This window comes from Charadrius vociferus, unplaced genomic scaffold, assembly GCF_000708025.1.
Source record: "Charadrius vociferus isolate BGI_N301 unplaced genomic scaffold, ASM70802v2 scaffold545, whole genome shotgun sequence".
NCBI lineage: Eukaryota > Metazoa > Chordata > Aves > Charadriiformes > Charadriidae > Charadrius > Charadrius vociferus.
Window position 1 is genome coordinate 581,469 of NW_009648590.1, and position 26,088 is coordinate 607,556.

The window sequence follows — 26,088 nt, forward strand, 5'->3', positions numbered from 1 at the left end:
CTTCTAAACATGGGTACAGGGTTAAACACAGTTTGCAACTAGACACAGCTAGTGTTGCTTAGATTCCCAAGAATAAAATCAATGTGGGTTGAAACAAGAAATTGAACCATCTGATTTTTATGACACTTGTTAATTCCAACTTGTACCTGGAAACACAAATAAAGTATGTCAAGAGTCAATAGATGAAAATTATAATTCCAGGGCAAGCACCTGCAGCTACTGCCAAACTATGATTTCTTTAATGTGACAGAAAACACATTGTAGAGATTAAAGATCATTAAATTACACTTTCAAGCAATAACATGTCTCTAGTAGGTATTATACAAAGTACATGCTGTTTAGAACAGCTACCATAAAATTTGCTGCAATCTCATTTCATATTTGAAGTCCTTTAAACTACAAAACATCTATACAATCTCAACTACTGTTCAATTGCTTTTAAATTTGTCTAATTAAATTCCTTTCTTAGAACTAGAGCTAGCAGCATGCCCAATTGCACTGGCAATTTTTTTAGCCAGAGATCAAGAAATTAATTCATAGGCATACAAATAGCATCTATTGCAAATTGATTTTGCTATTATTTTCATAGCACCTTCCTACAAATCATTCTTAAACATCGCAAGAGTATTTCCTTTTTCTAACATACATAATAGCTTTTCTTTCCAAAATGGAACACCTTATGTCACTATTTGTTAAGTGTTGTAATACTCACTCAAATCTGTTTAGACCTATGTTACTTCAGAAAGACAAATTCTAGAAGAGAAGATTAAACAGGACTACAAAATCAAAGCAAGCTGTTCATCATTGCACACACTGATGCCTGCTTATACATTTCTCTGTTATTGTGAAGATGAAAAGTAAGATTAGTTTCCTGATAATAAGGCCATTAGCAATTTTATTGTAGCACTAAATACGTCCTGCCTTGTTGGTAACGGACAAGGACTAATACAAAAATCTAGTTCATAAATAGAAATGCTTTTTACCAGAGAATCAAATGCAGCTTGATAAATTTTTTCTGGTTTGGTATCTATAGGTTTGGCACACGTGTACCTCTACCTACGTATCAAACAAACACAACTTACTTGAAGCTGAAAATCTGAAAATTAACATTTACAATCTACTTCAGTTGTAAAATTCAAATCAGTTCATAACAATTTATAACAATTTGCAAGTGGGCAAAAAAACTGTACAGAATAAGTTTAAAGCGGGTATGTATCACACCTAGGCAATGAAACTACATCAGTTGAATATTCACCATTATTTCATTTGTATTTAAAAAGGCTCTTCACACAAAGGTTATACATCTGCTGTATAACTGTTCTGATGCAAGTAAATACAGGAAGCAATAAGAGGCACCTTTATATCCCTGTGGATTTGGAGACATTATACCATTATAGCTTCAATTTTTAAAAAATCCTAAGCTATAATAGTTACTCTATTAAGAATGTAACTCATACAGAGCCCAATCATAGAATCATGGAATTGCCTAGGTTGGAAGGTACCTTAAAGATCATCAAGTCCAACCATGAACCTAACACTGCAAAACCAAACCATGTCCCTAAGCACCACGTCTACCCATCTTTTAAATACCTCCAGGGATGGTGACTCCACCACTTCCATTGGCAGCCTGGTCCCATGCTTGACAACCCTTTCTGTGAAGAACTTTTTCCTATTATCTATCCTAAACCTACCCTGGCATAACTTGAGGCCATTTCCTCTTGTCCTATCACTTGTTACTAGCAAGAAGAGGTCAACTCCACCTCATTACAACCTCCTTTCAGGTAGTTGTAGAGAGTGGTAAGGTCTCCCCTGGGCCTCCTTTTCTTCTGACTAAACAACCCCAGTTCCCTCAGCTGCTCCTCATAAGTCTTGTTCTCCAGACCTGTCACTAGCTCTGCTGTTGCTCTTCGGACACGCTTCAGCACCTCAGTGTCTTTCTTGTAGTAAGGGGCCCAAAACTGAACACAGTACTCAAGGTGAGGCCTCACCAGTACAGAGTACAGGGAAACAATCACTTCCCTGTTTCTGCTCACCACACTACTCCCGATACAGGACAGGATGCTGTTGGCCTTCTTGGCCACCTGGGCACACTGCTGGCTCATATTCAGCCAGCTGTCAACCAAAATCCCCAGGTCCTTCTCTGCTGGGCAGCTTTCCAGCCATTCCTCCCCAAGCCTGTAGCACTGCATAGGGTTGTTGTGACCCAAGTGCAGGACCCGGCACCTGGCCTTGCTGAACTTCATACCGTTGGCCTCAGTCCATCAATCCAACCTGTCCAGATTTCTCTATAGAGCCATCCTACCCTCACATAGATCAACACTCCGGCCTAACTTAGTGTCATCTGCAAACTTACTGAGGGTGAACTTGACCCCTTTGTCCAGATCATTGATAAAGACATTAAAGAGAACCAGCCCCAGTACCAAGCCCTGGGGAACACCACTTGCGACCAGCCATCAACTGGATTTACCTTCATTCACCACCCCTCTCTGGGCACGGCCATCTAGCCAGTTTTTTACTCAGCGAAGAATACACCCATCCAAGCCATAAGCAGCCAGTTTCTCCAGGAGAATGCTGTGGGAAACTGTGTCAAGGGCTTTACTGTAGTCCAAGTAAACAACATCCACAGCCTTTCCCTCATCCGCTAAGCAGGTAACCTTGTCATAGAAGGAGATCAGGTTTGTCAAGCCCTAGAGATTCTGGGTTAAAAAGAATAATAAAATCACACACTCATAATAACAGGAAACTCCTTCCTGTTCTAAATGAAAAGGTTTGTAATACACTATAAAAATCAAAACATACACTTGAAAACCTAATGTAAAAAGTAACAAAGTCTTTCTTTGCAGATAACAATTACTTTGGTGAAAAATGTGGGGATAAAAAAATGCAATTTTTTCTTTTCTCATTATAAAAATATTTAACACAAGGGAGGAGAGGAGATTCTCAGACAATGGTAAGGGAATAAAAATAAATTTCTTTTCTAAGAGTATTTTATTGCGGGATTTATCATATCTATTTTATTACCAAAAAAACCCTCAAAAATTCTACATCTCTTATTCAAAGTTCAATCCGAATTCCACTGAAGCAAATAAGAGTTATTCCACTATGAGCCTACGGTATATGGATGATCATTATTCATTGAATTCATTCTGCATTAGAGAAACTACTAAGCACAACCATGGTGCTTGTAACAGACAAGTTTAAAAAGGAAAAATAGAGACAACTTGTTTGAACAATTCTTCTGAAAAGCAGTGTTCTCAAAAATACGATCATATTAATTCAAATGTCAAAAAGGCTACACGCTTAAAAGAATTTTTGGAGTACTTTGTACTGTTCCTATTTATCTGGCCTCATTATTCTTTTACTGAAAACATATGTACCATATTTTGAATACTATTTGCATTACATATACTTGTTCAAATAAAGACAGAAGATGATACTGAATTAAAGAAAACAAGGTCTCTTCTAATGTAGGAAATGCATCATCAAGCAATTTAATTTCACCCACATAGCAAAGAGACAGTATTAAAATCCTACCACAGCTCTCACTTTCAAAACAACATATGAAGCACTGGAGTCTCTGTGGTAATTACTATTTTACTACACTTTTGTTTGTACTAACAATAACAACATTTCTTTGTTGCAAGGGGATTCACATGAACAAAAGAAAATAACAAAGGAAATCTACCAAGAAAAATGTGAGCTTGCCTAAAACAAATTTTTAACAAATGTGGAAAAATGTAAGCATTTGTTCTCTGGAAAGAAATCTTTTTCCTCATTCTTCTTTCAACTACATTAATACTAATTAAAAAAGCTTACAAAAGTCATTGTTAAGGAAAGCACCCATCTGATTTTGGTTTGAAGGACCTTGGAAAATAAGCTTCTGCAATATGCATTTATTTCAACTACCTGATTTTTGTCATTCTCAGAACTCATCTTTCAATTCAACTGCATAAGAAAACTGTCAAGCACATCCCAGTTGCTTTTAAGTTTAAAGGCAACAGTTCTACACAGCAAAAGCAGACTCAAGAGACTCACTTTTGTTTATCTTTAGGGCTGATTTAGCCATGCCATTTCAAAGTGTTAAAGAACCCCTCATCTATCACAACAATACCTAATATTTCTTAAAGTAACCAGAAAACCCGCACTTTCAAACTTCATCCATCTCATAGTTAATTCACTCACAGTAAAGACTGGAATAAAGGTAATCTGACTCATGTCTAGTCATACATGGAAAGGCAGTTTTCTCCAATTTAGAGAAATGTTTTCTTAGAGCAAACAGTACGGAAAAATATTTTTCCTTAACACCTTTGTTTTTTAATTGTTGTGATATACAGCAGTGCATAAAGGTAAGTCTTTTTACCAGTACAGAATCTAATTGTGACTCCGCTTCTCTAACAAGGCATGTTAGAAAGTAAAATCAGATCCTCCAACAGAAAAGCACAAAACACATGAAGTAACTTCTTAGCAAAGGGGACACATCATGAAACAAGGGTTTATCTAAAGCAATGCATGGCTGAGGCAGGAAAAGGAAGAAAAAATGTTTTATTCCTTGTGTACTTCCAGTATGGGGATGGTTTAGGAATGATTTTTTTTTTTAAACATTGTTCTTCTGCAGCTATCACATTCTGAAATGATTAGAACATAAAATCCCCATAAGGAAGGACATGGTCAGCCTCAGATAATTCTGTTGTGAATGTTACACCAGCCAAACCATTCCACCAGTTTACAGTGTACCATAAAATATTTACACAAGCTATGAACTATAAAATACTTTCACATGAACTATAAAATATTTACACTATCAACATCAGTTAGGAAAGAATGATGTGCTGTCAAGCTGGTGTGACCCAGGAGTAAAGATTTTGTGGTCACAGATTAAATAAAACTATTGCAACTCATCTGGAAAGTTACAGGGAATATTAGGTTAAACAAATTACTGCTTCCTGGTCTCTTGGATGGTAAACGTAACCAGGAAAGCATAGCTTATATGCTTTAAGCTAAGTTTTACCAACAACATAAAGAAAGGTTAGGCTCATAATCAAACTGTACTGACCTCTCTGAACGTTCCTTCTAGCAAGGTGTCCAGATGTTGAAGAGGAGCAGGAGTTTTGTCTTTGAATCGTGTCAGCAATCGCCGCTCAATAGCTCGAAACTGTACAGCCCTTTCAGATAACAGCTCCTGAAATTTTTTCGCATTCAAACGTAGCTGCAATTTAAGGGTTTTCAAGAATTCAGATTAAGGGTCATATTCATTATGTATGCACATTCCAAACGAAATGGAAGAATGATAGTAAAATTTTTGGGAGAGTGTGTATTATTCAAATATGATGTTGTTTATACCAGTTTGATATTTTACACTCCTCATGAAGCTTATTAATATTTTCAAGAATTATAATTTGCCACTGAAATATGAACTAATTGTCAACAGCCACAATAATCTGTGAAAATGCATAAATATCTCATCAAGAAGCCTAATAACATGAGTGAAAGTTCATCACCAGGATCTCAAGGCTTCTTCTTGGTTTGGTGTGCTGTTTATGACACATGCACACAGTGTATTGGAGTTGATATTCATTGCAGTATAAAGTAACTGGTTATTCCCATAAGCATGGTTAAAAGTTCTAAATTATACAGTGTTTGAATTATTGTCTTTTTCTGAAATAAAATCCTTTTTCCTTTTATAGATACTGATCAGCTATAGCAGTGTTCACAAAACTTTGACCAACATTTTATATCAAATAAGAATAATGTGAGCATTATGACACACATCCATTTTAAAGTGCTCAAAAATGAGCAGAAAAAAACAAGTTTCCTAAATTTAGAAAACAGATTCTATTTAAAAATAAGCAGACATACCATTCTGTCAGTACATGATTATGAAGGACAGTTCAGGGAAGCTAAGAGAAAAAGAAACACTATGCAGTTTTTCTAGAAGTAGAAGGAAAAAAAGGGACCTCTCAGGTGATATTCTCCCAAGCTTGCCAAAAAAGATCGTGTTGAAATTAACAGCAATGAAAGCATTAGAATCCCCTTGATAGATCATTTGATACTTTTTAGATCAGATAATTATTGTAAAATTTCAGAAAATTCAAAATAGCCAGCTGCAACATAATTAGATCCTAAATTAGCATTGCAGCAATCACACCTGTATTTCAAACTTCAATGTATTTAAGCTTGTGATACAATCTATGTAGCCTATGTTTACGGTATTTCTACAATACTAGTCACTATAAAAAAAAACCCAAACTTTTTGAATTTCAATTTAATTGAAAGACTAACAGTATAACAACTCATGAGCTTCAGAGATAGACCTGGATTTACGCCGACTCCTTTAAAAATCCCAGAGAATCCTAACTACAACTTCCATCTTTCTGGTGATGGCTCCACCTCAGAGAAAATTTGGCAGCATCCAACAGGATTTCTCACTCTTACATACATATGTTGCTGCTTTTGCCCGTTAATGAGTTTAATAGAAATTTTCAAATAGCTAGTCTCTTTTTTTTTTTACTGAAAAAGCCAGGGATGGGGGTGGTGGAGTACATATATTTTATTTTATTAGCTATTTTTACAAGCTAGCTGAACTATTGGAGGACTATCTTAAAAGCAACTTTCTATCTTCTGAAAGCCAAATGCCTGTGATAGCTATAGTTATAAACTGCTTCATCATAGTACTAACATACAAACAATTTTTAAACTAGCAGAACATCAATTCATATATTATTTAATATACCTCAAAATGTCGATCAATTAGTTCAAAATATTCTTGCAGGGGAATTGAACCAGAAAAGGTACATGCAAAATCTTTGCAGTTTTGCTTCTTGAAGTGTTCTTCGAGTCGAAGCGTGAGCTCTTCTGTTATCAGCCAAAGGTCTTCTAACTGATCACTCTGGATCCTGTATCGTTCTTTGAAAACAAGAGCAAATACAAGACCAATAAACACACATTTAAGCCACATACATTCACTATACAACATCGTTTAGATAACACACAAATTTAACTTGCTAACTGTATCTGAAGTCTGTATGAGATTTTCGTAAGAGATACATTTGCACAAGCATTAAAGAAATAATTGTATTTTATTGATGTCAGTTCTAAATACGCTCTCTCTTATACTAAATTTAACAGGCAAATTTGTAGCAAAAATGAAAGTATTTCTTTCTTCAGGACTACTTATTTCAGAGTATGGGCCTGTTCATGAAGAACAAAAAGCTATGAAGAACTACCATCATGAGGAAACAAGACAATTACTGGATGATAATAAGTCATAACAACAGGCTGTCTGCACTTCCCTGCAGTATTACTCCAACTGGTCATAGACAACAATATTTAGTTTGGTAGTTCGACATTTCACTCTAGATACAGCTAATATTAGTAGAAAGAGATTTTTATCCACCTACACACTGTGGCTTTGTAAAAATGGCTTAGTGTAGAAATGAAAGTGTTAATATAAACCGAAGTGAAAAAACAAATCCTGTTAGCCAGTGTTATCTGTCCCAGCAAATTAATTTCACTTATCACATTTTAGTGAATTTCAAATTATCAAGCTAGTGGGATGAGATTTTATTTCTGTTGTTCCTAGTCCACATTTGGAAAATCCTCTCTTCAGTTTCCAGAAAATCAGAATTAACTAAATGTTGAGAGGAAAACACTGCAGAAAATCATGGCAGCATTTTAATTTTTTTTTTTTCCAGATAAACACTTTCAAATAACAGTTCCTTATTTCTTCACATTACTCATGTACCAATACCTTATCCAAAGGGATAGACAGAAATGCAGTTATGAGGAAAAAGTGTTGCTGGGGTTTGATACAAACTAGTTCTTTTTTTGCCCTTGTTAACAAGGTTCATAATAAATCAAATTAACCAGAATTCTTTAGATCTTGAATGTACTTATTTAAAATTTTCTCAACGTTAGTAATTCAAGATTGTTTGACTGTACCACTGGCATCATTCCCAGGATACGTATTTCACTGAATAGAGAATGACAAATTCTGTTTACAGTGTAACAGGAAAGAAGCAAGTTTTATTTAAAAACATGCCTGTTAAAGAAAAGAACACCATCTGCTAAAGATAACATTCAACCTAATACCCATTTTTTAAACCCTCACAACGCAATCGCTGGACTTAGTTGGATGTATCATCATACTTTGCCTTAAGTGATTTTTCCTTGAAGGAAATTAGCTCAGATGTTTTCAGGCCAAATCAACAGTCATTCCATTTATAATTGACATATCTAATACATTAATGGTTTAAAATGGGTAAAACTAATTTCCTCCAAAATGCATATTTAGTTTCCATACATTATTGGTCAATACAAACACAATCTAATTTTACCATGGCCAAAGTAGAGAGCATTGTAGTCATTTGCTTTACATGATCTCTCAGCTTTCAAAAAAAAAGGCAAATTAGATTAGAAACTGCAGGAAATTGAGAATCTTTAGTTCTACTAAACACATGATTTAAACAGAAATACAATGAAAAAAACTAAAGAAATACCTGTGCTTCTGCTCATCCTGTGCTTTTATAATAGTTAACCAACATGTGTTAACTTTTTGTTAAAATGAGCTCTGTTGTTTGAGAATTTTCTGAAAATTTATTGCAGAAAAGCAGGAAACTGAGGAGCAGCAATAGGTTACATAGGTTTCAAAGGCTTTTAACACTACAACAGGTTGTCCAACTCGTGCAACCTGCATGAAGAACAGTTGTCCTGCCAGCCGGTTATCTGAAGGAAGTCTAGAAGATTCAGTTCACTTCTCATCTAGGAAGCCCACATCAGCTGGAAAAAGCCCAGCCACAATTAGCAGTTGAGCCTTCTTTATACTTTAAAAGACAGTTTTAAAAAATTATGCAAGAAAACTTAATCTACATGGGGCAAGCTGCTTTTTAATATTTATTAACAGTCAAAATGAACTTCAGGCTGGGTTTCTTTGCAGCAGTCCTCTTGACAGGCTGAAGTAACATCTTCAATTACTATACTGTTCAAAATGGATTAGCTAATACAATTAAAAACAAACGTGAAAACAGATGTCATGCACATTTGCAGCTTCAGCAGTGGAACCCAAGAGAACCTGGATACTTTTATTCCTACATACAGTTCTTCCCATTCAGAACTTGAGGTTCATTTGATAAGGGATACAGAAAAAGATGTCTTCTTCCTTGTACAAGATTAACTTTCATGGAAAAACAGAAATAGGGATTGATTAGTCCCAATGAACTTTTTTAACTTTTCTGAAATCCCATTACTTCTAGTCACTATTTTTCTACACATAAAATTTTCTTTTTGAAGAACATTTCCACAATGATAATGCTGCATAAGCGCTTTTACAAAGTGTAACCTCAGTGTTAAATTACATAGCAGAATAAGGATCTCCCAAATAATACATCATTTCATCTGCATTCATTAGTTCCATAGAAGATCTGTCCACTCAAGCACAATCATTTTAATATAATAAAATTCTACCAAACAATGCTTTTACATTATGGATAGTTTCTGTTCATAAAAATATTCTGAATCATGCTTGAGTATCAGACCTTTTATAATTTTTTTTTTTTTAAATAAGTTTTACTTAGGTAACATTTCAAATAAGCAAACCCCCTAAGAAATTCTGTAACCAATCCAATGCATGAAGTGGATGCTGGAAACAGGCTGCTAACACGGAAGGTGGCATCAAACAACTCATTTGTTTTCTAAAGTAAGGATTGTAAGGATTCCCAGACACAAGAAATGGGTAGGCACACTAAGACAAACAGATATTTTGAATCTCCTTTGTAAAGTGAACTTCACAAGTAAAGCAGTGTGGGAAAGTTTATAATAAGACTGCAAGTGTCATTCCTAGCTAGTGAATAAACAAACCTGAAAGGAAAAGCTTGATGGTTTGGGGAGGGGGAATTAAAAGTTATACTTTCACTAGAAGCTAAAATACATTTATTACATAGACACAATTTTTTCCCTTACACAGCATTAGATTTAGCAACTATGTAAAACAAAGTCGAAATGAAAGATTTAAATTGCAATCCAGAAAAATAGTTATTTATAAATCCTTTAAATTCTTTGGTTTTTAGAAGCTATCATTGTGTGTCCAGTTAGTTTAAACTGTTTAAGATCTACCATTTAAACAAATATTAAAAACAAACTAACACTAAAACAGCATGTAAATAATGCATACACAAACCAATGCAAATGGATTTTGAACCTTAGAAATGTGAAATGATTCTAGGTACAATGGAAGTTACTCTCCAGATGGTTTCTATTTTTAACACATTTGGTTACACTAGAAAAGGTATTAAATATTATCTCATAGCTCACAGCTGACGCCACCAGTATTTATATAACCCACCATGAATACTGATTTTTGAAAACAGCGAGGCAGATTATTTTTGTGTTGAAAGAATTTCACATCAACAAACTAGATTATGATTTCTCGCTCAAAACAGTTTTCATAAAACATTCACAATGTTCCATTTGAACTCTCTGCAATGTGCAATAGGTATTCTAGCTTTGAATTTGTTAAGTCTGCTGTACTAAATGAAGACTTTGTGCTCTGCTGGCACGAAAAATGCTAAACACAATTGAACTGATTTGGTTCCAATGAGAACGCCAAGAGAGTTTAGCAAGTTGAGTAGTTGTACAGGGCAAGACCATAAACTCTCCAAAATGAAGAGAACCAATCTTTTTTTAAAGAGCACAAACACATAGGTGGTTGGAACATGACCACTTAATTCAAAAACTGCCCTATACAAGAGACACTGGACCGGGTAACAGCATATCTACATGCATGTTCTTACATTCTGTAAACATAATGGAAAAATATTGAATGCATAATCCTATATGTACAAAGATATACAGGCATCTAAAGAGAGAAACAGGCATTTACTTCGATGTAGAGAAGCAAGTAAGTAGAGTCTAATGCCTAATTAAAGTCAAGGATTATTGAAAGTCAATAGAGAGTTAGAAACCTGGTTTTAGCCCCTTTCAAAAATTCCAGTAGACAATTACTTCCAAACACAGGTGTTGAAATACCTTTGGGGAAAAGAGGGTTTTTTTCCATTATAATAATGACAGTATAATTCATGAACAAAAACATTGCTAAAAACTTGACGGAAATCCAATTTCTTCAGAGAATTGTCACTGTGATGTACTATGTTTTGACTATGATTTTTTGTTTTGTTATAAAATTTTGTGCCTTCCGTAGTAACATAATTAGATACTTGAGAGGGGATAAGAAACAGTCGCTTAACACTTTCAAACTCCCGTGTTAGTTCTCAGTGATTATCCTTCTTTGTATGATCCACATTCCCATTTTGTACATATACTAACTGATGATCAAGCCTCTTTTACGTTAATACTAATAGCACTTACGTGATGTTTTTGAAGCAAGAAGAGTGGTTTTTGAACCAGTTAAAAACTGAAATCCCAAAACATTTGCCTGGTCATCTTCAGATTGATCAACAAATTCTGAAAGAGAAAGTTAAATAGTTTTCTATAATTTGACACTGGTATTCAACAAACCTCAAACCATAGCCAGGACCATATCAACCTTTGCACGAGCAATTTAGGAAAGGCAATCTGAATGAGACTGTTCTCGTTCTTAGGGCTCAGAAGTAAAGATCGTCAGTAGTAGTTTGGTATACCCTCCCTTCATTCACAGCTGAGCCACACACTGTTGTTCTTCCCCAGCCTGGAAACAAAGGGTAGATTTCTCAGAGGTTCACTCTGTACCATCTAAAATGAATTGTGATTAATGTGCAGTCCAAAGACTATCACCTTTTACCGGATGCAAGGTCAACTTTTATTCAGATATTTGTGAAAACATTTTCCTGATAATTTCTGCATAATTTTTAAGTGTGCTCTTTTCAGCTTTCAGTACAGAGCATAGCAAATATCTAGCTTGCTAAAACTAGCTACTCTGCAAAGTCTATGCATGCACACCTTTCTTTTCATTCCACGTAGTGGATCATACCAGGTTAAAAGGCTCAATTTTAGACTACCATATTTTAAAAACTACTCCATGTCACCTCTCCTCAGGGAGTAGCAGAGAGACAATTTTTATTGAGTACACCAAGAATCCAAAGTTCTTTCACAGATTGCATCATAAACAGCATGCTTTTTCCCCACCCGCCATCACTGAAAATGGGATGAACAGAAATCAGAAGATTGTAATACCTTCTTCTGGAACACATTAGGCCTATGCTTTGTGTTATATTTTCAACAATGCATCCCTAAGCTAAGAATAAAATATAATGCTCTATTTTGAAAGCATTATCACTTAATCATAATGGAAGACTCTGATTAAAACCTAAAGTGCAGACCTTTGGAAAAAAAGTTTCTCTGTTTCAAGTAAGTATTACACAGCACATCCATTTGAGAGAAAAGGTACATTTACCCTCAAAGTGAAAAAAAATCATGCTACCAAAAAAACTCAACTGTGCCTACTCCACTTCTGTCAGACAAGTTTACTCTATAGGCTCTTAAAAAAGGGATGCAGCTCCACCTTAAAAATATCATATTAACGTTGTTGGCCCATACAGCTCTCAGAAAACTGTTCCAGAACCTTAGTCCTCTGAAGTTCAGAAACTTAATCACTGCCAGACTCAACTTAGCCATGATCACTTTATAAGCCCTGTTTATTCATTTCTTCTTGTGCTAATATGATCATCTAGATCCATGATACAGCCACAAAATATTTACTGAAGGCAACTGTATTCCCTTTTTTTGCCTGTGTTTTATTAAGACAAATGAGTCACTTTCTTTTAATTCTCCTCTTCAAATCCCTAGATAATGTTCATAGCCTTTTTCTACAGTTTTGAGTTTGAATTAATTTTTATTTAATATCAGCAACTAGCGCTCAGTGTGCCAGTGCATAGTAACATGATATTAGTTTTCCTGCATGGAAACATTTTGTCTAATGCATTCTCAGTTCTTATTTGTTGCTTATGATTGTACCATATTGTACCACAGAGTATTCCTGTGGTAACTTCCACCTCCTCTATCTCTTCCAAATTATGAGCACATAATTACAGCAGAAATTATTTTCATAACATTACACTTTATAGTACTCAGTTTCATTCTTCTTTTTCCAGTCCTAAATGGCACCTAATTACTCCTTCATACTATTTCAATATTCTCCTGAATATAAAAAGTAGCTCAGGTCTGCACATCAGAAAATATTGCTAAGTACATGTCTTCTTTTTGGTCCAAGAAGGCTAATGAAATTATCAAATAAGATCAGCTCCAGACCAATATATCAAGAACTCCACAAATCATCCTCCAAAGCAACTGGACCCCTTACATACAACATTTACTACTTTTGCCTTGCTGTGCTTATATTTTTTTAAATGAATGCCCATGTTTTCCTCATTACAACACCACTGATGCAATTTTATGTAAAATTATTTTCTGGATATATAAAAATTAGATCTGTATCATGCCTACTGCATAAGGAAATCTTCAGTTTTACCAGAGACAGATATACTAGCCCAGATGGATTACTATTGAAATATTATCCCATAATTTCTTTCAAAATAAACTTTTTAATTTTAACATTAGCTTTGTTAATTACCTTATTACTTCGCATGGACAAACAATTCTGTCGAAATTCCTGACACATTTCCTATTAGAAACATATTTAACAACCTACCTGGAAAAATGGTGAGAAAACTGATGGGAGGTTTATTGGTATCAATAGTTATCTTGTGGCTTGCTGCTTTTGAAGGTTGAGCTGGAAAGCAAATTAGCCGCAAAGGCAGCCTGAAGTTACACTGTGCAACTTTCGGTATTCCTAAAATGACATAACACAGATTCATCTTTCATATCCATATTCTGAATACAAGATACTTCATACTGCTGTCCTCAAAGAGGTATAACAAAATATTTTTAACGTGATTCAGGAGTATGTCAAAAAAAAAGGTAAAATTCTTAATTTTTGTTAAATTTTTCACCTAAAATACTTTTAACTTGAATACTTTTAATTACCTTTTCAAGTGACCGTTTTCAACTGAACGGGAAAGTAAGAGTTATTAGCCAAATCCACTGCATACCTGAATTTATACCAATTAATACGCAATTAAAATTAACATTTTACTTAATGCTTTAGACAAACAATTCTACTTTAACATAGACAACAACTGTGTGATTACTCTTAATGCTTCAAACACAAAATTGAAGCATGCACATTTTCATCAGGAATATCACAAACTAAATCCTTTTTAAGAACACATTTACTCTTTTTTTTATACTCTTAAGTAACATCTATGCAACCTTTATATCATCTGTCAGAGGTTTGTGGCTTAGAATATGCCAAAGGGATATTAAATTCTATCTTTCAACTCATTGCATCATAATAAAATAGAGCTGTAGAACAAACTGGCTACTGCCTTTCGTATTGGGGTGTAACATCATCTGCAATTTTATCAGAATGGCGCAAGAGAAAAGAGGAAGTTTTAACACTAATATTTTGAAAACACGTTCATCAGAACCTGTCAAATATTTTTTCAAATATAAACATTGTTTAAAATTGCTGGCATGTCAGAAATCGCCCGGTATGTTCTATGTGAAAGGTAAAAGTGGTAGTTGCTATGAAATACGGAGTTCTTGCTCTTTGGGGCAGCCAGATTATGGGTTTTTTGAGGAGGATTTTTTGATGAAGCAGCTAACAGGGGAAACCTTGTTTTGTTTGGGTACAGACATCACTATAGGCACCAATACTCATCTTACTGAGAATAGAATTAATGTCATAGCAGCAATCACTCATTCTCTCCCAAATAACCCACGAATCTCAAACACTAAGCCCAACACCCAGCTCAGCAGAATTTAACAAAGTAAAATTTTAGACAGAAAAAAGTAAGTTACTGTCATGAATTATATGCAGACAGAAAAGTCATGAAACTGATAGCTACACAGAGGTTATCAGTCATATAAGCCTAGCAAGTTAGTATAAAAATAGAACTCAACCATTTAATAGTCATCCAAGCAACCCTTTTTGCTAACAACTTCGTTTGTTTGTTGCTTTGTGGAACTCTTGCAATGAAGAGTTATTTCTAAGACTCATCTTACAGGAAAAATGTTACTAGCAGGCTCAGATTCATCCCTCTTGTTGTCAGTTCATTAGCTTTTTTGGCTGGCTGATAATACCTCCAAGTTATAGTGCAGCAGCTTGTAAAAAACAAAATTGGTATAAAATGAGCAGAAAGCTTAAGACAGGTCCTCAAAAGTAGGATATCCATGGGTGCCAAGGAAAATTCCTGAAAAATACTTGAAAATAAACCCATGACATTTCAGAATGATTCACTCCATTGTATCTTCATCATCTGATGGGGAAATTACAATATTTTCTTGATGACAACATAAAACAAACAGCTTACTATAGAACTTAGATATGGAGACTTATCAACAGGAAAAAAATAGTGACAAAACAAGCCAAAAAAGATTTTGAAATATTTTTATATTGAAAACAAGATGGTTTTCTTATTGTTTCAAATCAGCTTTTCCTAGATAGTCTGGTCTCAGTCTGCCTCATCATAAGTAATCTTTCAATATTTCAGAAAAAGGCCAAATCAAAACTAAATCAAATAGTATCTGGTTTTGGGAGGAGACTGGGGAGATTTCTAGTTGTTGAGTCCAAAACAAGCACATATGAGCAAACCAAACCAAAAAGATCTAACAAAAATTATCACTGCAGTGAAAAACTCATGCTGGGAAAGGCTTTCAGAATATTTCAGAATTTTAAATGGTAGTAAAAAAAACACAAAGCAGTAGCAAAGTGTGGGCGCGAGAACTTCCTCAATCCTTTGGTGTTATGTCTAGTAATACATCTCACCTCATCTAGAGGTGTGAAACATTGCACAATATACAATTTCAGAACTGTAATACAGAAAAACTGTGACAAAAATTTCAGATTCCCTCTAATCTGAACCACAACAGAAATTTTGTAACATTATCTCATAAGTTACTACTATTTAGAGGCATACTATGATAAAAGTAGTAAATGATGAAAGTAATAAAACAGTTACATGCACTATAGTTACAATTTCACTTCCAAATTATTAATGCATTCATGTTCATTATATTTGAAACATAATATTGATGTACATGATAAAAAACATTAAAGCTCAGACCTCTAATTTAGGATGTTAAATATTCAGAAAATTCATGCTTTTTTGATGACCCTGAATTTAACTAGTCCAGTGCACCTCACAGTAACGCAAATAAATTTTGTCCCAGATAATTCTACAAAGTTTAGTGTGCTCCACAATATTCTCTTCAGCATCAGGTTTTCATCTTGAGTAGCAAGTTCTTGAAACAAAATCCAAATCTTTATTTTAGAATATTACCCTTTCAAATTACATACATTTATTTTTCTATCATTTATATATATGTTTACTCTATATTTTAATAATTTTTAAAAATACTTTTATAGCAAAAATCTGCCCCATGGTAGTAGCTATTCTCCCCAAGAGCAGTATTTTATTGAGATGGTTCAAGCATCTATTTCCTGTATGGCACCTCAAGGTCCCCCAAAATATCCAGAAACCAGAAAAGGAAGGGAACCATTAACACAGTTACCTACTTTTTTTTTTTTTTACTTCATTTAGTATGCTCATAAGAGCATAAGTATTGAAAAAACAAGACTCAAATATACATACATCTATATGCATAACTTCTGTTTAGAAAAACTGAAAAACTGAGAACACCCTTTCAATTGAACTCTAAATCCATGACAAGCAACTTTTTTCCCTCCCCAAAACGTGAGGGAATATGTACTTAATATATTTTTAAAGTTAACAAAATATGTCCTACAAGAACTGCATCTTTTCAATACACATACACAACTACATTGCAAAACTATCCTTCTCTCTTTTCAGTCTACCTGTATATAAGTTAACTTTCCAGTCCTGTTTTGTCTTTAAATTGTACCTTTTGCAAGTACCGTATCTACCACAATCACAGCTAAGTTTTGTACTGTTGGTATTCTTGGTTAGAAAGCAGTCTTTTAGTCTTGAATAAGATGTTTCCAATAGGAACTGGAATGAAGAGATGTTAAGTGACATCATTCTCAGAGCTACTTGGTCCAAACAGCATCACATTAGCTACAAATCCTTAATAGCTGTTTCAGTTGCACCAAAATGCTATAATTTAACTGCCTAAGTTCTTGCCGAAACTTGAAAAAAAACCAGTGTTTTCCATTTCCAATCTCAATGCACAAGGCACTTAATATTTTGCAAAATTCCTATGTTACATATGAGAAAGTGCATTGTACTTCAAGAAATATCTCTACTATTTTCCCCATGAGTAATTGTCTTCTTAGGTCTAAGCCTTATTTGCTTTCAATTTTCTCAAATATTCTCACCTTCACAGCATCAAACCAAGAACAATAAGAACTTACAGAAATATTAGGTAAAATAACTCCCCTGCAAATCTGCCTTATTCAGCATACATTATCACTCATGAAACCATTCAAACTTTGCATTTTTTCCATTCACTCACCTTCAGGATTGAGCTCTACCATATAATCAGCAACGGGAGAAAAGAAAAAGAAAAAGAATACATAAGATGCTACTCAAATAAGAAAAAAAGAAAATTTAGTAACAGGTTTTAAAAAACTTAAGTGACATTTGTTAAGTAGACAATACATAAAGACATAATAATAGCCAAAAAACAGACACGAGACCACATTCATCAATAGTGCAATCCCATCCAACTGAGTGACTCAAGAACCTTCAGTTGTATGAATCCCACAGAGATACAATGAAGACTGATTTGGCCACAAATACGGTTCTCATAAAAAACAAAAGAGGAAAAAGTCTCTATTCAGATAAAATGAAGCCACAAAGGCACTTAATTTTTGTTTACCAGTATATTACACATAAGGATTTGATTGCCTTGTACAAATAACACTAGTATTTTTATGTAATTGAATAGCATTATTCCATCTTAATTTAAATGAACACCCAAAAATTTAGCAAGATCTTAATTATGCTCCTTTATTTAGAATTCTTTCAAATTCTACCATTAAAGGTTAAGTTTTTAAAATTTCTTCTACAGTTCCCTAATTCTGTTAGATGTCATGTCTTCTGGGGATTTTTTTAATTGCATATAAACAATCAAACATACTTAAGATAAAAGATTTCTTTACTTCCCTAACCAAAAGCCTTGCAATATTCAACCTAATACCTAAAATACAAGCGTAAGTTTAACTAGTATCAACTGAAAGAAATAATGCATTCATTTGCCAGTGAGAAATACACTCTAAGTTTGACACACTGGCCTTGCAAAGCAAAATCACTGAAGCAAGACCAGCAAAATAAAAAGCAAGCTTTCAAAATCAGAGGATCCAAGCTACTCAAAAGTCTACTACCTATACAGTCATACCACAAAACCCGTCTGAAGCCACATCACTAAGTTGGACACTTATGAAGGTACAGCATCTCATTCACAAGAAATAAGCAGGCAGTGTCACAATACAGAGTGAATGAAGTTGTACAAGCTGTTTATGCAGGCTCTCAAGAAAAAGGGAAGAGCATCCTTTTCTCTCCCACCCTCTGCACAGATCTGCAAGCCTTGTCTAAACAGGGTAAGATCAAGTTCTTCAAAAACATGAGTTGCAGTTTTGTCTAGAAATAAACATTTCGACCATCACACAGCCTAGACTATCATCATAAACATGATGTTTCAAGTGAGAAGTGATGTGAAGTAAATGACTAAATAAAAGCGTATACATTGGATAAAGTACTCAAGACCACCACCCTTCACAGACACTCTAACTTCACGTGTATTTCTTGATGCCAGTCTACTCCATGTCACTCTTCTCTTTGTGCTGGCACAGCTCTGTGTTTCCAAAGTGAACCAAATCAGCAAATCTGGCTGAGAAATAACTGTTGATTGTGTGAGCACAACAGGGGAGGAGGTGCAGGAGCAAAGCCAAGCAGTGAGAAGTGAAAAACAGACAGCTTAAACCTGTTTATGCTGCATTGAACTTAACGTGGAAGCCCTGCCTAAATACAGTTTCTCAGTAGCCTGATACATTCACAAGGCCATGTGTAGAAAATTAAGCTAATCAGTCTTCAGTTATGGATAGCAGGGTAACTTTATATATTCTATCCCTACGGTCTGTAGGGCATTATAAATCAGAACGACTTAGTTTCTATTCCTTTGGGTTAGTTTGTTTGTTTGTTTAGAATGAGTATGTTCAACTTAAAATGGAAGTAAGGAATAATCCCTCCCTACATTTATTCAAATCTCTTACTCTTTGAGAAGGCAGTTATTGTCACATTTGTGCCCAGAAGGCTGAATAGTCATAAACATGTAATTCACCTCTCGCTCCAAGAGGTGGACGCTTAAAGAGCGGAACAGAAGCAAATTGATAGGACAGGGTGGGAAAGCTTTTACAACTGCTTCCCAAGACACAAATATATGACTTTCCTTCTATAAGACCAATTACATAACTTAATGCTACATAAAATATTAACTAAAACTGAAGACTAGGCTGTGATACATATTATTTCTTTAATTACTGCTGCCTTCTATATATTTCAAAAAAAACATTTATAAGAAATATGTGAAGAAAAAGGCCTCAAAAAAGGCAAATCAATTTGAAATCTCCAGTGGCTTACCTGTTGGTATATTATATGAAACCATACAATTTCCTTCTAGTTCTGATGGAGAACAATTCCCCTTCAAAAAGACAGACAGGACCACGGTTTCAGACGAATCTGGTTCTAAAAACAACACAAAATTAAATCAAGTAATAGGAGCATCCAGATGAAAGCAACGTATTTTCTAGCACTTAGGGAAATATTCTACTAAATTATGATAGTTGTTTCCGTCAGTTCACCTTTATCAAATCACTGGATATGCTTGTTTTTTCAATTCATAATTTGTAGAAGGCAAACTAGTCTCTCCAATTAACAACTATGTTGAAGCATAACCAATAAAACAATTCAGCACACTAAAGAGAGAATGTCAAAACAAATGCAGTTTTATATTGTGATTTTAATGTTTTAGAAAGCCATCAGCCCTTTGCTCCTCTCGCATGTTGAGAAAAGATAAGAACTGTTCTTTCCAGATGAGAGCAGCAGTCAGTAAAGCCCTCTTTCAATAAGGACCATTACTGCGCATTTCAGAGCAGAACGGGTCTGCAGTCCCAGCTGAGGCAGCAGGATGCACCTGTCTGGTCTTCAGCTTAGTCTTCAGGGCAATCCCACCTGCAGTCTTCACAGAACTGGAAAAAGGCTAGTATCACCAAACAATTGATGCTAAGCTGGGAACCTATGCTAGGCTGTCCACAGGTAAACAAGCCTTCTGTCTCTGCTTTTAGCTCAGCAGTGCCATTTCTACATAAACAGAATTGCCAGCAAAACAAAACGCCCCAGCAAAAGTACCACAGAATAACGGATTTATTTTTTTTCCCTCCATCATGAAGCTGCCACCCTGCCTCTCCTCACTTGCCACACATCATACCGTAATCAAGGAAGCAACTCCATTCCTTTCTACTTTGTCTTCCTCCACCAAGCAGTATCTACAAGCTGCAGAGTGCAGGCAAGGCAAATCTGTAATTGCTTTAACTGCAGTATATCTGCAACAATGCACTTGATAGAGGCCGGACTATACCTCTCAAACATCCTCAGAAAAAGTAATATGATACAATAGCTGTAATGGTACTATAATAATTTACCTAAATCATCAAAGGCGAACTGGTCACAGGTCACTGCTAATGGAGCTTGTACACATACTGCCAGGTTTGGTTTCTGCGCAGTCACTCTGCTCTGTATTGTTATCTAAATTAAGTGACACACAGAAGTATTTAAAGGAAGCAACAAATTAATCTCTGTACAGCAGAAAACAAACATAACCAGCAAAAAGATATGACAAACCTGCAAAGAGCAATTCAGCAACAGTGTTTAAGAACTTCAAATTTCAACTTCAAAATCAGTATTTTCCTTTTATGATTCTTATTTACTTACAGCCAATAATGGAACATAATAACTTGAAAGGCTAAAAAACTGACGTGATTTCTAATGTTGTTTTTAATTTTAACCCAAGACAAACTAATGCTAAAGTGTTAATTAAAATGTTAATATTTTGCAAGTGTCACATGTATTTGTTCTAATGTAAATAAAAATAAAATGTTGCTTCTTTTAGGTGACCAAATTAAAAAAAAAAAAGATTAAAAACAAAGCCAACCAAAGAAATTATTTCCTTTAACTGCAAAGAGCAATGCATAGTCTTCTGAATAACTTCAGAGTAAAGTTCTATTTGGATTTTTACTGCAAACTAATTCTAAAATTCAATATACAGGATACCCAGCACAACTTCAACTCCAGGTTATGAGAGCTGACCTAACCATAAACCTGGAGTTGGTGCTAGTTGCTTCTATTGTAGGCAGTTATTTCTCTGAAAAACCAATGGATATTAAAAGAATGTCCTTAACTCAGACCTAAAATGAAAGTATAGTGACCGAGATCTGAATGTGGTCTGCATATACACAGATCATATCTGCTATTTATTATCATCTATTTTGTATTGCTGGTCTATCAAGGAACTCATTACAGCTAGGTTAAATCAGTTTAGGAACACAGTATTAGTTATAAAATGACTCAAGTGTTAGGAAGTTTGACTACTTTAACAGAATCAACATCAACATTTATTTTAATTTAACAATACATTTGGGCTGCAAACGGGCCCTCAGATCATTGCTATTAATGCTAGCAAGGAAGGATTGCATCTACCTCTGTACATACATCAGGTAAACTTTGCCCCATTTTCTGAAGCCAGAATCTCAATGAGATGAACAATGTAGATGGAATCAATAGCCTTAGAGATATTATGCCAATTAAATGAACTAACAACATGCAGACATGAGACTGCACATTTCAGAATTCATAATCAAGGCAGTGACATTTAAAGTTACTGGCAAACACTGCTTCACTGCATTTCTCAATTATGTACAACTGGACCACTATAGTGTACGGGAATCTGGTTCAATAAATAGTCCCGTTACCCTTCGAACTTTTCACTCAAGACAGAGAGAGAACTTGCAAGGTTCTCAAAAATAAGGGTCCATTGATATTCCTAGAAGATCCTCTCAAACCCAGAAATAAAAATCATGATCCTTTTTAGGCAATACTGCGGAAAAAATACACCTGCACACACACGCATGCACATGCGCACACACACACTCATACTTCCTTTAGAATCAATTACAGGCAGCAGCTCTCATGGAGGACTGCAATGATGTCAATTTTCAAATTAGATTTGCCTAGCATTTTTTTTTCCACTAACAAAAGCTATGAAAGTCTTTTTACAAAACAAAGTCTATTTTTGTTTATTGACAACTAAATAGGCAGCTGAAGATAAACTTTGTATTTCGAGTAACCAAACATTTATTCCCTTTGAAAACTGTTGGTAAAATTATTCTTATAACTTCAAAACCAACTTCATTCCACCCTAATAATGTTTTTGTGTCTGCTTCTTGATAAGCTCATAAAAAAATAAAACTCCAATCTCTTTCTGACTTCAGCAGAAGGCTTGCTAGAATGACACCTTGTCATACTAAGAATGACATACATCTTGCATTTCAAATTTTACTCATTTTCATGATCTAAGTGAAATACACAGAAAGTGACAGTTTATTAAAATTTGTCACCACTCTCTGAATAGTATTGTTTGAGTTATGCATAGTACCTTTACTGTGACTGATGGTACTGCCTCTGCTTTCACTTCACTGTCAATGGCTTGCTGTGAAGAAAAAGATGAAAACAGAGTAAATTCAATATTACACATGAATGAGTGAACACAATGAATTCAATATTACTTTCCTACCATCAACTTGGTAAACAGGGAATTAACAGTAAAGGACTTATCATTCCTATGACAGATTAAAATACACAAAATACATTTCTAAGCTCCTTCTGAAAATGTAAAGCCTCTGTTCGAAATGGCCTGCAAAAAGGATAGCAAAAGGTCATGAACGTTGTGTATATAAGAAACTAATACACTTTGATGTGTATATGAATATTTGATACTGTTTTGTTTGGCACAGTACTTTTCAGTGTATATTTATTTAAATTCTGGAAATACCTTCTGTTATTCCATAGGGAGAGGGGACTTCCAATCTGCCAGTATATTATATACACACCACAGTATGTACTATAAAATCATCACATACTATCTTATAATCAGAAATGTATTTTGAACTTCAAAAGAAAATTACAGCAGGCATCTTGCTACTCCTGCTAATTTCTATTTCCATCTAATTCAAAATTCATCTTGACCTTGCAGTCATTTTAATATCTTATTTTATACTTGTATTTCATTTTGCAACACCTCAGTCCCTACAGTTTAAGAAAACGTTCCTGTTTGCTTAAATTATTTTATTTTAAAGAAACACTTCACTTCTGCTATAATACCAAATTACTGACTTGAACTTATCCCTTCTCACGATAAAAGAGTAAATTAAGAACAATCTGATGTCCTCTACCCACGCTCCTTTTCATCTCAACATGCCACTATAAGGTCCACATCTGCAAAGATCTTAAAAAGTCAGGAAGTTGGTAGGCTCTCCAGGTTCTAGAAATAGGACCTTCATTTGTACATTGTGTACCTTTTTCAGTTAAAAAAAATAGCTACTGTCATACTGGCTTGTCATGCCCACTGTCTCTGGTGACCAGTGATCCGGAAGCAACAGCAGGGGTGCAAAAAGATTGATCCTTATCATATTCAGCTTTGAGAAATCATCTGGACTTCCTGGATCGGATGTCATACACAGAAAGTGGTGTTAAATAACCAGAATGGTCCTCCACTTGCTTATCTAATCCATTTTAATCATTTATATCCTCCTTGCTTCTACCACGCACAGAACAATTTAAATCTTTTCACAAGTGCAGAAGTAGTATCTGCAAGTCTGTAGTTTCCAAGACCACTGCAGAAGTTCCCACACTTGCTGTATCAATCCATCAACCCTTCCCCATGAAGTATCTTATCAGATTTTTCCTTTCTAGATGGCTACTGAAGGAACCCCCAGCAAAGCCTACCTCACAGGAAATGAAGATATATGGACAGCCTTGGGAAATAAAGATTCAAGGCTGTAGTTCGATTGATGCATTGAGTAACTTATATATGAAATAGACCATTTGCGTCTGGAAGGTTGAGTGAATCAGCACAGCAGCATTAAAGTATTTTACGGTGTTAAGGTTTGAAGAACTCGTACAATTTATTGTTGTTTAGACAATTATTCTATCACCCGATGACCCCTCCCCACCCGGGAAGGGGAATCAGGAAAGAACAGGGAAACCCGGGGTTGCAATATAAACAGATTTAATAGAATAAGACTATATAATTAACATTAATAGCACTAAAGAACCAATATTGATCTTGATACCGATATAAAATCTACAAGGACTATAGTCAGCCAATTCTATCAGTAAGAAGCTCTGCATTCCTAGCAGTGGACAGCAAATGTTGGACACTGCCAGCGCTATGGTTTTGGGAGGAAGGGAAGGACTCAGGGGTCTGGCACTGAGGCATGAAGTTCTCAGGATGGCAGCCATGAAGGGAGAGAGAGAACTCCTCGGTGAACTTTCTCATTTATATTGAATGTGGTGTTCATGGTATGAAATAATCCTGTTGGCCAGCTTGGGTCAAGTGCCCGCGTCTCACTCCTCCTTGTCCCTGCACCTGGTGCACCCAGAAACACTGAGACCTTGAAACCACACACCATAGCTGGCCATAAAGTAAATATTTTCACAAATTCAGACACTAGTCTTCTAAAAATACATTTTTTTCTAGCATTAGAAGAGACCTTACTGAAAAGTAAAATTATTGAAAGATAAATTAATCCTGTGTCTCTCAAATCAGGACAGAACCTAACAGTTGTTAAGTGTTGTGAGCAGATTATTGCAGATAGCCAAGACCGTGTCACACTGTCCTTTTTTCCACAGACAAGTGCTAGGACACTAGCACACATTATAAAAAGGTCTCTTCATCAAAGAAGAATAGTAGTAGAGGTAGCAGTAGTAATAATAACAGAGTTTAAATAAACATACCAAATATACATATAAAATATGAAAAAGCAGCTCCTTGTGTATTTTTTTAAACAGTAAGTAGCCCTGAAAATCAGTTTTCAGAAATTAGTGGCCAGAAATGACTAATGACAGATGTTCTATAGTGCAATGAGTATATTCTAAAATGTTAAAGTGAAAAGTTTTAAGAGACAACACAAGTTCTGCTGCATCTTAATTTTAATTAATTTTTGTAAACTACATATGTATACAATACTAATTGATGACTTGCCAGAGAAACATTACTTCTTACAAGGCATTTTTGAGTGGTTCGTGTATTCTATCTTTAAAAGATCCACAGGGTGACACTTATACCATTTCCCACCATATTATTAATGCTCACTATTACAAATTCTCACCACTACAAAGTTATTCCAGATCATAAGTTCTTGTTTACTTATGTTTACTTAGCCAAGAATCTAAAGGTCCCCAAACAGAAGATACTGAATAATTTAATAATTCTAGTTAAAATAATTAACAAAAGTATACTTTAATTGATGGACAACTGGGAGCTATGCGTAAGCTCAGTCCCACGAGTAAAAATACATAGTAATCACTATCCATGTTCAACTATTATTTACTCATGTATGAAACCAACAAGTAATTTCCTTTTTATACAGGTACATACAGATTCTGCATCCAAATTGGGTGAAACTTCTGCTGTGACAATTAGATCTCTGTGTTTTTCAGACTTGGGCAAAATATCTGAAAGAAAAAAAGAAAGTAAATCAGCTCTCCCTTAACAAACATGCACCTACATTTCTAAAAATACAATTTAAACAGCATCAAGTTTAAGACTTACATCACTACACCTACTAGTGCAAAGGAAAAAAATAACAATGCATATGATTTTTGACCAAAGAAAATTCCAAATTTTATAAGATTTCTACAGACAACCTAAACCTGGATCTCATTCTGGGTGTCTGATTTATGCATGAGAAAGGATTTAGATGCATTCTATAACAAGATTTTACACCTACTATCCATGATCTTCAGCGACTGTAAGAAATTTTTAAACTTTTATCCTCACACGCAT

The 26,088-nt window shown here is 34.9% G+C and overlaps 1 protein-coding gene across 1 annotated transcript in view; it reads right to left on the reverse strand.

The window, feature by feature from the left end:
• BBS9 (Bardet-Biedl syndrome 9) overlaps positions 1 to 26,088 on the reverse strand; it is a 316,290-nt gene that overhangs the window by 225,044 nt on the left and 65,158 nt on the right. The window contains exons 10-18 of the mRNA XM_009886210.1: positions 25,681 to 25,757; positions 22,678 to 22,731; positions 20,669 to 20,771; positions 19,608 to 19,712; positions 17,482 to 17,496; positions 13,637 to 13,777; positions 11,359 to 11,454; positions 6,731 to 6,903; positions 5,054 to 5,206 (exon numbers count right to left, since the gene is read on the reverse strand). Of these exons, the coding sequence (XP_009884512.1) occupies positions 5,054 to 5,206; positions 6,731 to 6,903; positions 11,359 to 11,454; positions 13,637 to 13,777; positions 17,482 to 17,496; positions 19,608 to 19,712; positions 20,669 to 20,771; positions 22,678 to 22,731; positions 25,681 to 25,757 (917 nt within the window). The remainder of the gene's footprint in view (positions 1 to 5,053; positions 5,207 to 6,730; positions 6,904 to 11,358; positions 11,455 to 13,636; positions 13,778 to 17,481; positions 17,497 to 19,607; positions 19,713 to 20,668; positions 20,772 to 22,677; positions 22,732 to 25,680; positions 25,758 to 26,088) is intronic.